The following is a 14327-nucleotide window of genomic DNA, read 5'->3' on the forward strand; positions in this document are numbered from 1 at the left end:
TCACCCCCAACTTGGGGAACTCCCTGTTTTACTCTACGGGACTTGGACTTCTTGTTTCTCAATTCCACGTGAGACTGTTGTCCACACATATAATTAATTATACAAAGTTTCAAACTTGGCTGGAGGGTAGTCTGCTCGATGTCCTCAAATAGCATGAAGGGCCTGACAGCATAAAAGGCTTTTGATAAGTCGAGAGGCCCCCTACACTGTCCTATCTCGAGACTTGTTCTTGTTGAGTCCTCAACTAATCTATATGGAGAGGCGTGCAGTACGGATGTAGAGCTATAATATTTACGACCGGCTACTGGATAGCTATTTCTGATACTGGGAAAGAGTAAAGCCTCGTGATTCACCTTTGTTGGCATCCTTGCCTGGCTTCAGTAGCGAGACCATCCTGCCAGTTTTCTAGACTTTGGTCACGTAAAATACTCAACTCCCCGCTCATGCAGCTGTCTAATGCTCTGGATGATTTAGCGTTCCTGATGGCATTTGTAAAATTGTGATTTGTAATTTTGGTGGTTCCTCCTTGGCCGGAAGATATCTAACGCGACATAGTGCTCTACCCGTCGCCATGTCAATCATGGTGTGCTCGAAAACTTATCGATTTAAATAACTTGTGTACATTTTCGCATCAGTCAGCATAACGTCGCCAAACTTGACTAAGGTGCAACCTTTCTTCTTTCCAGGGTTCGAGAGTGGCTTAATCATTGACTACAGTTCACTAATTCCGGTTTCAATGTTGCGATTCTGTAGATAATCTAACCACTCGTTCCGCTTGTGCTCACTGACCAACCTATTAACTTCCAGTATCAGCTCACTTACTATGACGTCACTGGTACGACGAAGCTCATCACTCTCCCGCTTTTACTGGGAAATTTGGTCTCACTTCGGGTATTTGACCGTCTGGTCTCACTTCGAGTATTTGACCGTCTGGTCTCACTTCGCATATTTGACCGGCATGTAGATAGCGAGCAGCTGTTATGATGTTCCTGAACATCCTTCCTGCTACCCGTGTTGCCAGTTGACGTAATTTGTCAGATCAGGTGACGTGATTGTTTTTTTTTCTGGGGAACTATATAACAGTACCTCCCGATTTTCGGTATTATGAGCATTTTAGCTACGAATTTTAACCGAACTACCTGTAATTTAGCATTTGAGGTTCCTAGTGGTCACGAAACTTCTCCAAAAAAATTGTGAAGATAGGTCCATGGTTTGGAATAGACACCATATAACGGTACCTCCCGATTTTCGCTATTTTGCAGATTTTATCTACATTTTAGACCGAACTGATGGTAATCTGACGTTAGAGGTTCCCAGAGGCCACAAAAAATATCAAGATAGCTTCGCGTTTTGGTATAGCCCCCATATAAAGTTACCTCCTTATTTTCGGTATTTTGCGGATTTTATCTACATTTTTTGACCGAACTGCCTGTAATTTGACGTTGTCAATATAGGTCCACGTTTTGCTATAGCCCCTATATAACGGTACGTCCCGATTTTCGTTATTTTGCGGATTTTATCTACTTTTTTTACCGAACTATCAGCAAAATGATATTTGAGGTTCCCAGCGCCACAAACTATCTTCACAAAAAATTTTCAAGATAGGTGTATGTTTAGGTATAGCCCCCATATAACAATACCTCCCGATTTTCGGTATTTGGTATTTATCTACATTTTTTTTAGTATTTGAGGTTCCCAGTGGCCACGAAACTTCTGCACAAAAAATGTCAACATAGATTCACGGTTTGGAATAGCCACCATATAACGGTATAGGTGTTTTGAGGAGTTTAGCTGTACTTTTTGACCGAACATTGTCATTTGAGGTTCACAGTGGTCACAAAACTCTTCCACCAAAAACTGTCAACATAGGTCCATATTTTGATATAGCCCCTATATGGTTAGGTTAGGTTAAAGGACGCGCAGCTGTCGTGATGGACAGCCACTCCACTCGGAGACCTTATGGTCAATTGTGTTCATCCTATATTGTGGGTTGGATAAAAGAAAAAATAAGAAATAAAATAGCATAAAAAAGTATCGAGGGAAGAAGTAAGTAATTATGAATAGTTAAGTAAGTGCATATTAAGGTTCTGTAATTTGTTCGTGTTGAAGCCACTTCAGACCCTTGGCGAGAAGAAGCAGTGTTGTCGGCTCGGCTTGGCAGAATGTTGCTAGAGATGATATTGTGTGTTCACCCATTGTTAGAATTCTCCTGGTCATGAGCATTGGGCAACGGCATAATAAGTGCTCAATCGTTTTTGTTTCTTCTTCATCTTCGCATAATCTGCAGTAGTCCATGGGGTCATTTCTATCCCATTTGCAGGTCATTGATCTTATTCTGCAGTGTCCCGTGATTACTCCAACCATTAGTTTCAGGTCGGGTTTTCTCATAGGGATTAGAAAAGTGGTCTTCCGTTTGGAATGGTTGGGTCAGATTGACTTTGATACCTTACAGCCAGGTTCGTTGTTCCAGATCTGACCAGCCTTCTCCCTGTATACTTGTTCTAGGAGCCGCATGAAGTGACACAAGGGTGGCTTGATCGGGATATCGATTTCGATGTCGTTTGACTCAACTCTGCTGCTTTCGTGACCGCAAAGATGTCGACTTGGAAGACGCTAAAATTTTCGCTTAGCTTGTACGAGATCCGTACATTGGGGGTATTGCTGAAGACGCCCGCTCCTGTTCCCCTTTCCATATTGTAGCCATCGGTATAAACCTCTATACCGGGTAGAGGTGGGGAGTTGTGGGTCCAGTCTTCTCTGTCAGGTATCCGAACTTCAATTTCGTCGAAGTGTAATTGTGGTGATATATAGTCACTGATTACTTCCGATCCCACTGATAGTCCAGATCATAGTAAAATAACAGCGTGTCCATAGCCGAAGTTGGGCCATGAGCTTATCTCCTTGAGTCGGAGAGCACTCTTTGCTGCCAACTCTTGCACCACGAGATTCATCGGATGAAGGTCCAGTAATACATTGAGGGCAGCCTGTGGAGTGCTTTTCATGTCACCGGTAATTGAGAGAGATGCCGCTCTTTGAACGGTGTTAATCTTGTGGAGAAGGGATGTCTTACTTAATACATTCCACCATACCAATGAACCATAAGTCAGAATAGGGTGAACTATGGTCGAAAAAATCCAGTGACCTGTGGTTTCAATCCCCAACTCTTACCAATAGAGTTCTTGCATGAATAAAGGGCTATAAGGCCTCTCTTGGCACGTTCTTCGACATTCCTTTTCCACGTTAGTTGATGGTCCAGGATAATGCCAAGGTACTTGACCTCTAGAGAGAGCTTTAGGGCTACTCCATCCAGCGTTGGTAGGGTGAATGGTTTGACTTTTCTCTTGTTTGTAAATAGGACCAGCTCTGTCTTAGATGGGTTCACCCCAGTCCATTTGTTGTGTGTCCATCTCGATAAATTGACTAGAGCTCCTTGCATGAGTTCCGATAGCGTTAGTGGAAACTTCCCGCTGATCATTATGACCACGTCATCAGCATAAGCTACTGCTTTTATACGTAGTTGGTCAAATTGTTTAAGTATTACGTTAATCACCAGGAGCCACAGCAGTAGAGATAGCACGCCACCTTGTGGTGTGCCCCTGGTGACAGACTTCCGAATGGAGGTCTCACCGATATTTGAATTAATTATCCTGCCGCTAAGAATTCCATTGATCCAATTGATCAGTGTGGAGGAAACACCTAAGTTCAAGAGTAAATTGTGGATGGATTCGAGTTTGACGTTATTAAAGGCGCCTTCTATGTCAAGAAACGCGGCTAACTTATAATTTGAGCCCATCATATTCCTCTCGATTAAACCAACGACTTCATTTAGTGCAGTCTCCGCCGATATGCCTTTGATGTAGGCGTGTTAGGCAGGACTTATACCACTGTTTTCCAGCTTGGATCTTATTCCTAGATCAAGCAATCTTTCTAAGGTTTTCAATAGAAAGGAAGATAGGCTGATTGGTATGTAGTCTTTAGGAAGTGTGTGACTTGACATCCCCGCCTTGGGGATGTATGTCACCGTGACCTCCCTCCACAGAACCGGTGTGAGCGATAGACGTAGACAGGCCCTTAAAATGTGATCCAGGTGTGGAAACAACACCTCCAGTGCATTTTGTAGCATTGCAGGCAAGATACCATCTGGAGCAGGTGATTTAAAAGGCTTAAAAGTGTTTATCGCCCAAGCTATCTTTGTGCGACTTATAATCTCCTCGATGACACTCACTTCCCCTGTGGCTTGGTTGCACATAGGTGGATCTGCTGAGCGATCTGGTGCATCCATGCAGTTAGGAAAGTGGATTTTGGCTAGGAGATCTAGAGTTTCTAGACCGGAGTTATTCCATGTGTCATCATTCCGTTTGATACTGCCGATGAATTTGGGGTCCTTCGATAGTACTCTGCGGAACCTGGCTACATCCTTTACTCCCTCTATAGTCTCGATAAAGCAGACCCATGATCTGTGTTTAGCCTTCTTTATTTCGCTGTTGTACTAATTGAAAGATACACGATAGTTCTCCCAATCTGTGTACAATTTCGTTTTGTTGGCTTTGTTATAGAGCCTTCTGCTAGTCTTTCTGAGATTAGCCAGATCTTTCGACCACCAGACCGGTTGACATCTTCTGCCTGACTTGGTACAAGATGTTGAATTTGAAGAGTTAACATTACCCAGCAAAAATTCGGATCCGTTAGTCATTACGTAACCCATTACAAAGTAATGTAAACAAGCTTCTTTTTGCATTACAAGTAATCTGAAAAGTAATGGGTTACTTCTAAAAAATTTAAAAGGCAAACCTACTTACTTTACTCCTCACTAAGTAATGAGGACGGTGGTACAGTGCGTGTGTGTGTCCGACTATAAATCCTAGGGTTGTGTGTTCAACGCTCACGCTCACGCGAGTTTTTTTTAATTAAAAAATAATAGTTCGTGGTGCACACATGCACTGCACATTTAAGTTCTTAAGCAACCCTTAATGTTCGTGTGCGTGGAACAGTGTGTAGTGTCTTTGGCTAGAAATCAGAGGGTTCGTGTGTTCAACTCGCCCAGAGAGCGAAATAAAATAAGGTAAAATAAAAGTAAGAAGTGTGATGAAATTAAAAACAAATTCTATACATCACCTGTTCTAAAATAGATTTTTTTCACCTTACTTTTCAACTTCTAGTGGCCACAGAATAACTAGTTATTCTAGTGGTCATAAAATAACTACAAACTGAGTGCGGCATGCCCTTGTAAAAATAATAGGGAAGAAAGAGGGTTTGCGAGTAGTTACGGCTGCCAAAAATCCCTTACAAAACCCATGATTTTGGAAGGACTTTATTTTGCTGGGTAGGCGTTGCAGTGTTGTCATCAATCGGATTTGTTTTAATTGTTTTTTTGTTTTTGTTTACATTTTTATTCTCCATGCGTCATAGATTTAATGGGGGAAGTGAGGTCCACCATGGCATAGCCCTCCTGTACCATGGCAAGGACTTGACAACTAAGTCATTACTGCGTTGAGATGCCCAGGTATCAACGAGGCTCCGTTCTAATACAGTTGGTACCCTAACTGCAAACCTTAAAACACCGATAGGCACGGTTTCGCCTGACACCCCGGCGTTAGGAGGTCTCTAATAAGTACGAGACGGCTACTTGAATAACCTTTGGTCGGCCACAGTTCCCCAACTCAACACTTCCTGGGTGGCGCCCGATGCAAGAAATTTTTTAATACATTTCTGACCTTATATAGGCATTTGGATATCCGTGGTCACAAAATATCTCCACCTAAAGTTGTGGACATAAAATAAATCTAATTAATAATTATTTCAATTTTAGTTCAGAATATTATTTCGGTCTGGCCGATTCTAATGTTTTTTTTATTTGTTAAAGTTGTGCTTATTGTCTGTCATTTTAGTTAGTGTCGTCAGGGCTTTTTCTACAGTTTTTAGGCCATTGTCTCATGGTAGAACAAGAAAAGGTAGCAGCAATACCCAGCTGACTGAACTGGGTTGTAGTGTTAGTGTCAAATTCCATTCGACATTTTATGTATTTATTTCTATGTTCGATGTATATTAGGGATATATATTTTTGAAGAACAAATTTATTCATCAGAAAAAAAAAACTATTTCCCATAAAGACGGCTTCATATCATTGACATGTAACCTCCTCCAGGTCCGAACGACATGCCGCACACTAAAACACCGCTTATAGAGGCGCTACAATATTTGTTAATATGTGTGGTATTTTGTTAAACTTGAAAAGAATAAAGCCCTAATAAACATGTGCTTTTTTGTTTTCAAAAGCAAATGATTGAAAAATATTCTCTTTTTTCAATGAATTACCAGCGACCCGAAACATTTTTGCAAGTATTCTACTTTCTGCGAGAAATTATGCATTTAGTGGAATGATATGGAAACATTCAAATTGAAAATCTAACGAGTTTTCATTCATGTTTTCCAAAATATTCAATCAAATGTGAAAAATTATTAGTTTTTTAAATTCCAATAATTTATAGACATTTCCTTGTTTTGTTTACATTTACGTTGACACTAAGGTTTACAAACAAAAACAAATTCCTTTGTGGTTGTTGTTCGAGTTGTATTTGTTGTAGTATTAACTTTACCTTGTATTTGTTCTACCATGCCATTGTCTCAGGAAGTATGGACTTCCCATGAAAAATAAATAGTTTTAGTCGGAACTAATGGTTCTACTTTTGTTGAAAGCAATCCTCGAACAGCTCTTAAATTGAACTTAATAACAAATTTTGAATTTTTGCGGCGCAGGTATCGTAAGGAGTGGACTCGTTAGTGCATCTTGAACTATATTTGGAAGTTGTATTTCGATATACAAAGTTTGGATGAAATCGGTTACTCCGTTCGAGAGTTATATTGTCCTTGCCAGGCAGAAAGTTTGACGGACGAACAGACTAGATCGGTCCCAAATTTTCTGAAATCGAAGATGTATTGGAGATAAGCGTATGCAACCAATTGGTAACAGTTGAACACAACAACCATTGCCTCCAACCACTGTGCACTTGCAACCATTATGTGTCGCACAAAACCCCCCTTTTGTATAATTTTGTAAAGAGTTAACATCCCATAGGTGATACATGGAGTGTGTTTGTTTGTGTGGTGGTCGCTGCTTTGAGTATTCTACAAGCTATGCCGAGCCAACACACTTACGTATGAGTGGTTTTTCTAAGTTTTGAGTTAAAAAAAGATCCGCAACAAAACAAGCAAACAAACCAAACTGGAAGAAACTTGAAAATATTCAATTTCACGACGACAACAACGACAGCAGGGCGAACACCAACGATAAACAGAGAAACGGCAAACGCGTTTAAATCGCCGCTGAGAGTGGAAGTGCCAGAAAAAAACAACGGGCCAAGCTAAAGAAACGGTAAAAACGAATCCTAGGACGCGCGCGCATTTGTGCCAAGAAGTGAAATTTAAAAAAAATATTTATTATAAAAAATATTTAAAATTTCATTAAAAATATTAATGAAAATTAAAATTATTTTGTGTGGAACAAAATCAAATTGAGAGTTGTGAAACAATGGTTGACCAATCTGTGACCGTAATGACTCGTTCATCAACAGATGTACCAACGGCGGCGACTCCACCAGTACGCAGTTCAACAACAACAACAACAACGGTGACATCTCCATCTACCGCCTCCGCATCTCCACGTCAAAATGACGAGGTTACCCGCGGCATCTACAACCTGAAGATGGTGTTTTTTGTGTTAATGTTACCTTTGATATTGTTTGCTGTTTTTCTAAAGCATTTATTGGATTACCTGTTCAGTTTGGGCCTCAAGGAAAAAGATGTTATGGGCAAAGTGGCATTGGTAAGTTGAGACACAAATTCCAAAGAGTGCGGAGGGAGATGTGTTATGGATGCTTTTCGGCACATGCTGCCGATTAAATTTTAATGTTTGTTGAACCAAAAGCAGTAAAACATGTTTTTTTCATCAAACCCCACCTACGACGTTTTTGAATGCATTTAACACATAATTATAATAAAACAACAACAGTAAAAGCAAAACTTTCGTTTTGTAAGATGAAATTATGGCCTAAACATGAAGAAGAATTTTGTTATCTTCAGTTGTTTTGATTTGTTTTTGGTTTTATCAGCCAATAACGACATCAATGAATGAACAAGTTTTCTGTTTCAAAAAATGAACTCTTTTGCACACACTCACACAAACACTCAAAGATTCATATCTACGATCAAAAGTGGTTACACAGTGCTGTTCGTATAAATAGCAAATTATCATGAAGAACAAGAGTTGCAACGTACATTTCAACTTGTGTTTGTGAATCATTTCAATCTGATTGTGACTAATTAATATTCAATGAATGTTCATTTAAATATAAAACTATTCGTGAAAGCATCCGCGGTTGATGCACACATACGTACTTAAGTGGATTCATCGATTTAATGAGCCATGTAAATTAGTTTTGAAATTTTGAAAAAGAAAATTATGCATTTATTTTTTTACGAAAATGGGGAAAAGAAGAAGACAAGATAGTACAAACTAGATTGGTAATGGTAATTTATTGTGTCGCCACTTGTGACATATGACCCAAAAGCTTTATATATGTGAGCTCCAAATCACCTGAAATAAGGCACCTTATACCCACACATTAATATGGATTTCGTGAAAAACATTTTACCACAGAAATGGTCCACAGAATACCTTACATCGCAGACAAAGCTGTCTAAAGGAATGAAATATTGATTAAGTATGGCACAAAGACAGTGTGAAAGCTGGAAATTTTCCAAAAGAATCTCAAAAGGTATCATTTCTGAAAAAAGTGCACATGTCTTTCGAAAAAGTGGCACAAAAGGTGGCGGCACACTTTTTTCTTTTTACGCATTATGCATTTTTTGAAAGTACATATGGAGACTACAAACCCCTCGTTGGGTTTGGTACTGGCAGATCCAGTTCGGATTTTATGGCCACATCTTCTAAATGGGGCTAACACTAAATTTTCCTTCATTTACCAGGCCTTTATCTCAGAAATGAATAAGAATTTGACCTTGCTGTCTTTAGCAATATGTTGCCCTAAAGTAGTAGAACTTATCTGTTGAACAAACCCCCATTGGAACAAGAGATATACCCTCTGTCTGTGTGAATTGGAACTTTCACCTATTGACAATATCGAATCGACTACGCAACCAAAATCTTTTTCTCCGATAATTATGTATTTTGAGGCTTCTTTTGGACGTACACACAGAGAAGAGATATTGTTGGAACAATCACATTCTAAGAACAAAATAGTGTATTTTAAAAATCTGAAAATATATATTGTTGTTTCAACCATATATTTTTTATTAGGAAACTTGAGGACACAAAATATATTGTTGCGCCAACAATACATCTTTTAAGAATTTTAAAATACACTATATTGTTCTTAGAATATGATTGTTCCAACAATATTATTTCTCTGCGTGTATTTTGAACGAAAAATATATTATCTCTGTAAACAGGACCACATGGAGAAGCATCTTTATGAATTTCGAAAGGATCTTCGAATAGACTCTAAACAGATCTTTAAAAAACATGGGTGGTATCGTCTTCTTCTCCTTAGACCAGTGGAAGGCATTTTGACTTACAAGAGAGCCCATGTGATCTAAGTGAGCGTAAATTGGTTATCGCTCACAGCCTGTGTAGATGCTAACACGTTGTGAGCATCAACAAATTTACGCTCATTGAGAGCACAATGGAGATCCAAAAAATTTCTCTGCCTCACTCTGCCTTAGACCAGCGTCGCCCAAGAATTTCCATCAATGGTTTAGTATGTGTGTATGTATGATGAAGAAAACAATAACCACATGAAGTTTATTGTTTGTTTTCATTCAGTTACACTGTAAGTGAGAGAGAGAGAGACAATTGAAAAACAACTCAGTGGGCGCCCTCACTATACTGTCTTTGCAAAGAAGCGCGTCTCTGCCTTAGACCGATATAGGACATTTTCGAAGGTAAACTAAATTTGAAGATTATTTCAAGATAGGCCTGCGTACCATTTTAGTGAATTTTGTTAGACTTTTGAGGGGGAGGTATCGGAATGGGTGGACCGATATAGCCCTTCTTCGAATTTAAACTAAATTGGACAAAATGTTACGGAGGTCAAATTTTGGATCGAATCAGCTGTTTCGTCCGGAGTTATGGCCGGAGCAACTACACATGAAGCTCTACGGCTTTCGGAAATTTTCTCAGGAAACATAAACTTGCCCCTGAACAAAACTTGTACCGTCGTAATAGGGCAGCGAATACAAGTTGATATAACAAGAAGTAAAAAAGTATCAGTCGGCTTTGCCGACAGAGATATACCCTCAGCCCATTCAAAAGATATCATGCATAGCATTTTAGTGAAATTTTGGGGGGAAGTACCGGAAGTTGTGGACCGGTATTGCCTAACTCCGAACTGAAACTAAATTTGGATAAAACATGAAGATGGCCAAAATTTAGACCAAATCGGTTGATCAGTTCGTGGATTCGTATGAATTTGCCCCTGAAAAAAATTTTAGCGTCGTAATGGAGGCAGCGAATGCAAGTTGCTTCAACAAAAATCGAAGTGATTCGAGAGCAGATCTTAAAGTGAACTTATCCGAAGTTTTGTGTGGGAGGTACAGGAAGGCGTAGAAAAATATTGACAATATTCGAACCTGATCTATATCTGGTAGATATATTAGGACGTGTAAAGTGTGGACCAAATTGGCCACTCCTTTCAAGAGTTATCGTACGCACAATGTTTCCAAACATTTTTGAACTTTTGTAGGGGAGTGGATAGGATATGACCCATCTTCGAACTTAAACTAAGTTGGGACAAAATATAGCAAATGCCAAATTTTGGACCGAATCGGCAGATCCGTTCGAGAGTTATGCTGCTCTCCAACCACTACACACGGTGTTTTAGTGTTTTTTGGACCGTTCAGGCTATTTATCAGGAAGTATGGACTTGCCCCTGATAAAACTTTTACCGTCGTATGGAGGGCAGTGATTACAAGTTGCTACAACAAAAATCAAAGCGATTCGAGAGCAGGTTCTAAACTGAATTTATCCGAAATTTTGTGTGGAATGTACTAGAAGGACCTCATCTATGTCTGGTAGAAATTTACGATGTGCAAAGTATTGACCAAATCGGCATCTCCTTTCAAGAGTATCGTGCACACATTTTTTCCGAACATTTTTGAACTTTTGTGGGGGAGTGGATAGGATATGACCCATCTTCGAACTTAAACTAAGTTGCACAAAATATTACGAAAGCCAAATTTTGGACCAAATCGGTTAATTCGCTCGAGAGTTATCGTGCGCTTCAGCCAGACAGACGGAATCGACTCCAAATTGTCTGAAACGGATTTCGTGCAAACATACTTGGGGTATAAAACCATTATTTCGATGAGGAACATTTTGCTTGTATGGAAGTGTATATAGCCTCGTTAGCATAAATGCTGAGGGTATAAAAACTCCATCTAGGGCATCAAAATCGATAACATATAGAGAATTTTACATAATTCTGGTCGGTATCACCTAAACTATTGAGAGTTGAACAAAGTAATATTTTGCAAAAATCTTCCAAATGATGTTCTCAGCAATTTTTCAGAACATTCTGAAATTCATGTTGTTTCAGCGGTATTTTGCATCGATTTTTCTACTCCTCCTTGTGAAAATAGTGGCACAAAATTTCAAAAAATGGCACATTTGGTATCAAAATAAAAAAAGTGGCACAGAAGTGTCAAAGCCGATGGCATAACGGTCACACTGCAACGAAGACCTCCTCTTCAGATTACAGAAGTATCTACCAACGGAACAATGTCACGGCAGCGGGTTCTTTCGTACCGGATTGACCCGAAACCATAGTATTTCGAAATCTTTTCATAAAGACCATCACTTTAGAATAAAAATTGAATTCTATTTCTCATTCCTGAGACCAATAAAATCAGAAGTGCCCCTAGGTAGCGTCCTTGGCCCAGTTTGGTATCTATTTTATATACCGATTTTCACGAATTTTGTGGGATTCGGTTTTTAGCCACAACAATGAACTGGTAAAGTTTTTCATCGATTGAACCATTTGAGGGGCTTAGACAATTTTCGTGAAAATTCACCTCAGATGACTAGGTTGGCACGGGTTAACGTTAACAGATCGCCATAAACTTTCATATATAAGGTTTTTGGGTCAAATGAAAAAAAAAAAAAACAAGTAATGAAGTATCATTCGGCTTTGACGACAGAAGTATACCCTCAGTCTGTGCGAAGTGAAACACATTTTCCCAAAAAACATATGTATTTAGGGGTCTTCAAACAAAGATATGGATTAGGATAAAATCTCAAAAGTGTCGGTCCATTCCTTTTGGTACCTACCCCGCAAAACTTTTGAGATTTTATCCTAATCCATATCTTTGTCTGAAGACACCCTAAATAGATAGTACGTTTTGAAAATGTGTCTTATTTTGGCAGTAATTCTTCTTGATAGAACCATTATATCAGGAAACACGGTCTTGCCCACGAAAAACATAATGTCGCTGTAAACAGGGCTACTAGGAGTACCTTCGGTAAAAATGTCCATGGGATTCTCGCACAGACCCTTAACAGCACTTAAACAAAAACGTTGATCATTTGTGGTACCTTAAGGAATGAATCGATAGGCCCACTTTTGAAACTAAGTTTAGAACAAATATTTCGAGATCCAAAGTTTGGACCAAATCGTTTATGAGATATTACGGGAGAGGTACCAGCAGGAAAGGACCTATAAGCACCATCTTCGTATTTCATCTAACATTCTAAGAAATATTACGATATGCAAACTGTGGACCAACGCAGTTTTCGGTTTGGAAGTTGTCGTGCGCACCAGTCACTACACATGCTGGGCGGAGGCGATCTTTACAGTTGTCGGGTAATTTTCACAAGAAGTATGAACTTGTCACTAGAAAAAACTTGTACCATCGTAATAGGTGCCTTGAGTGCAATCTGTTGCAACAAACGATTCGAGAGGAGGTCTTAACCTGCACTTTTCCGAAATTTTGTGTGGGAGGTACCCGAAGGAGTGGACCGATATGGCCCATCTTTGAACTTAAACTACTCCAAACTGTCTGAAACACATTTCGTCTAAACATACTTGGGGTCTAAAACCATTATTTCGATGAGGCACATTTTTCCCGTATGAAAGCGTATATAGCATAAATGCTGAGGTCACTTTTCGGTCACTCTAGTGTACAACCTTCAAATTACGTAAAATGTGGAGGTACGTTCATATTGGGAATATACATACCAAAAGATTAACCTATATTGATAATTTTCTGCAAGGTGCTTTTCTATCTATTGAGAATCGGAAATACCAAGCACAGTGACATCAAGACGTATCGTTCTATCTTCCAATCGGAGAACCCACAATACCTCTTCCGATCATTTTCAGCGAAGACTAAAAACCAAATTTCACCTATTCTGGTTAGATAATGTGGCTAAAACCTTCAAGATAACGAAAACCTGTAGATATCGTATATTCCCAAAGAAGACAATGTATACCAAATGTTTATCCTTTAGGATAATACGGTTAAACTTTCAAAATATCGAAAATCAGGAGGTACCGCTCTGCGGGTCTATAGCAAAACGTGGACATATACTAAAAAAATGTTTAGGGGAAAGTTTTGTAGCCTCCCCCCAATGAAAACTAAGTGAGAAATTTCAGCCACATAGGTAAGTTAATGTAGTTAAAACCTTCAAAATATCGAAAATCGGTAGGTACCGTTCTATGGGGGCTATATCACCGAATCGGTCGAATCGGACACGACTAAATCGGGTACAAATTTTCTAAAACGGATTTCGTCCAAACATACTTGGGGTCTAAAACCATTGTTTCTATGAGACAGATTTTGACCGTATGGAAGTGTTATACCATCGTTAGCATCAAGGCTGAGGGTATAAAAACATGCTAATAGCAAAATTTCCTCACGGCATAGTCCGCTGTGCCGTTATATGTGGGCTTTACCGAAACATAGACCTATATTGACGATTTTTATTGAAGAAGTTTCGTGGCCACCGAGAACCTTAAATGGCAAATTACAGATAGTTCGGTTTAAAATTTTAGCTAAAATCCTCGAAATACCGAAAATCGGGAGGTACCGTTACATGGGGGCCATACCATAACGTGGCTGCCCATCTTCGAACTTGACCTGCCTATGGAGAAAAGACACTAGGGTGCAAAAATACAGGGCTCTCGACTCAGAATTTTATCCTGATAAAGAATATATACACGCAGAGAAAAAATATTTTTCGCTTTTGTTGGAACAAAAATATCTGTTTTGGTTCCAAAAATGTATTTGTTTTGTTCAAACATTGTAATCCAAAT

At 39.3% G+C, this 14327-nt stretch overlaps 1 protein-coding gene across 1 annotated transcript in view; it reads left to right on the forward strand.

The window, feature by feature from the left end:
• The first annotated feature begins 7241 nt into the window (after positions 1–7241).
• Positions 7242–14327, forward strand: part of LOC141389940 (estradiol 17-beta-dehydrogenase 11) — a 46710-nt gene continuing 39624 nt past the window's right edge. Inside the window, exon 1 of the mRNA XM_073962221.1 lies at positions 7242–7822. Within this exon, the coding sequence (XP_073818322.1) occupies positions 7529–7822 (294 nt within the window). The 5' untranslated portion in view covers positions 7242–7528. The remainder of the gene's footprint in view (positions 7823–14327) is intronic.

Source organism: Musca autumnalis, unplaced genomic scaffold, assembly GCF_047663935.1.
Source record: "Musca autumnalis isolate F117 unplaced genomic scaffold, ASM4766393v1 scaffold_1, whole genome shotgun sequence".
NCBI lineage: Eukaryota > Metazoa > Arthropoda > Insecta > Diptera > Muscidae > Musca > Musca autumnalis.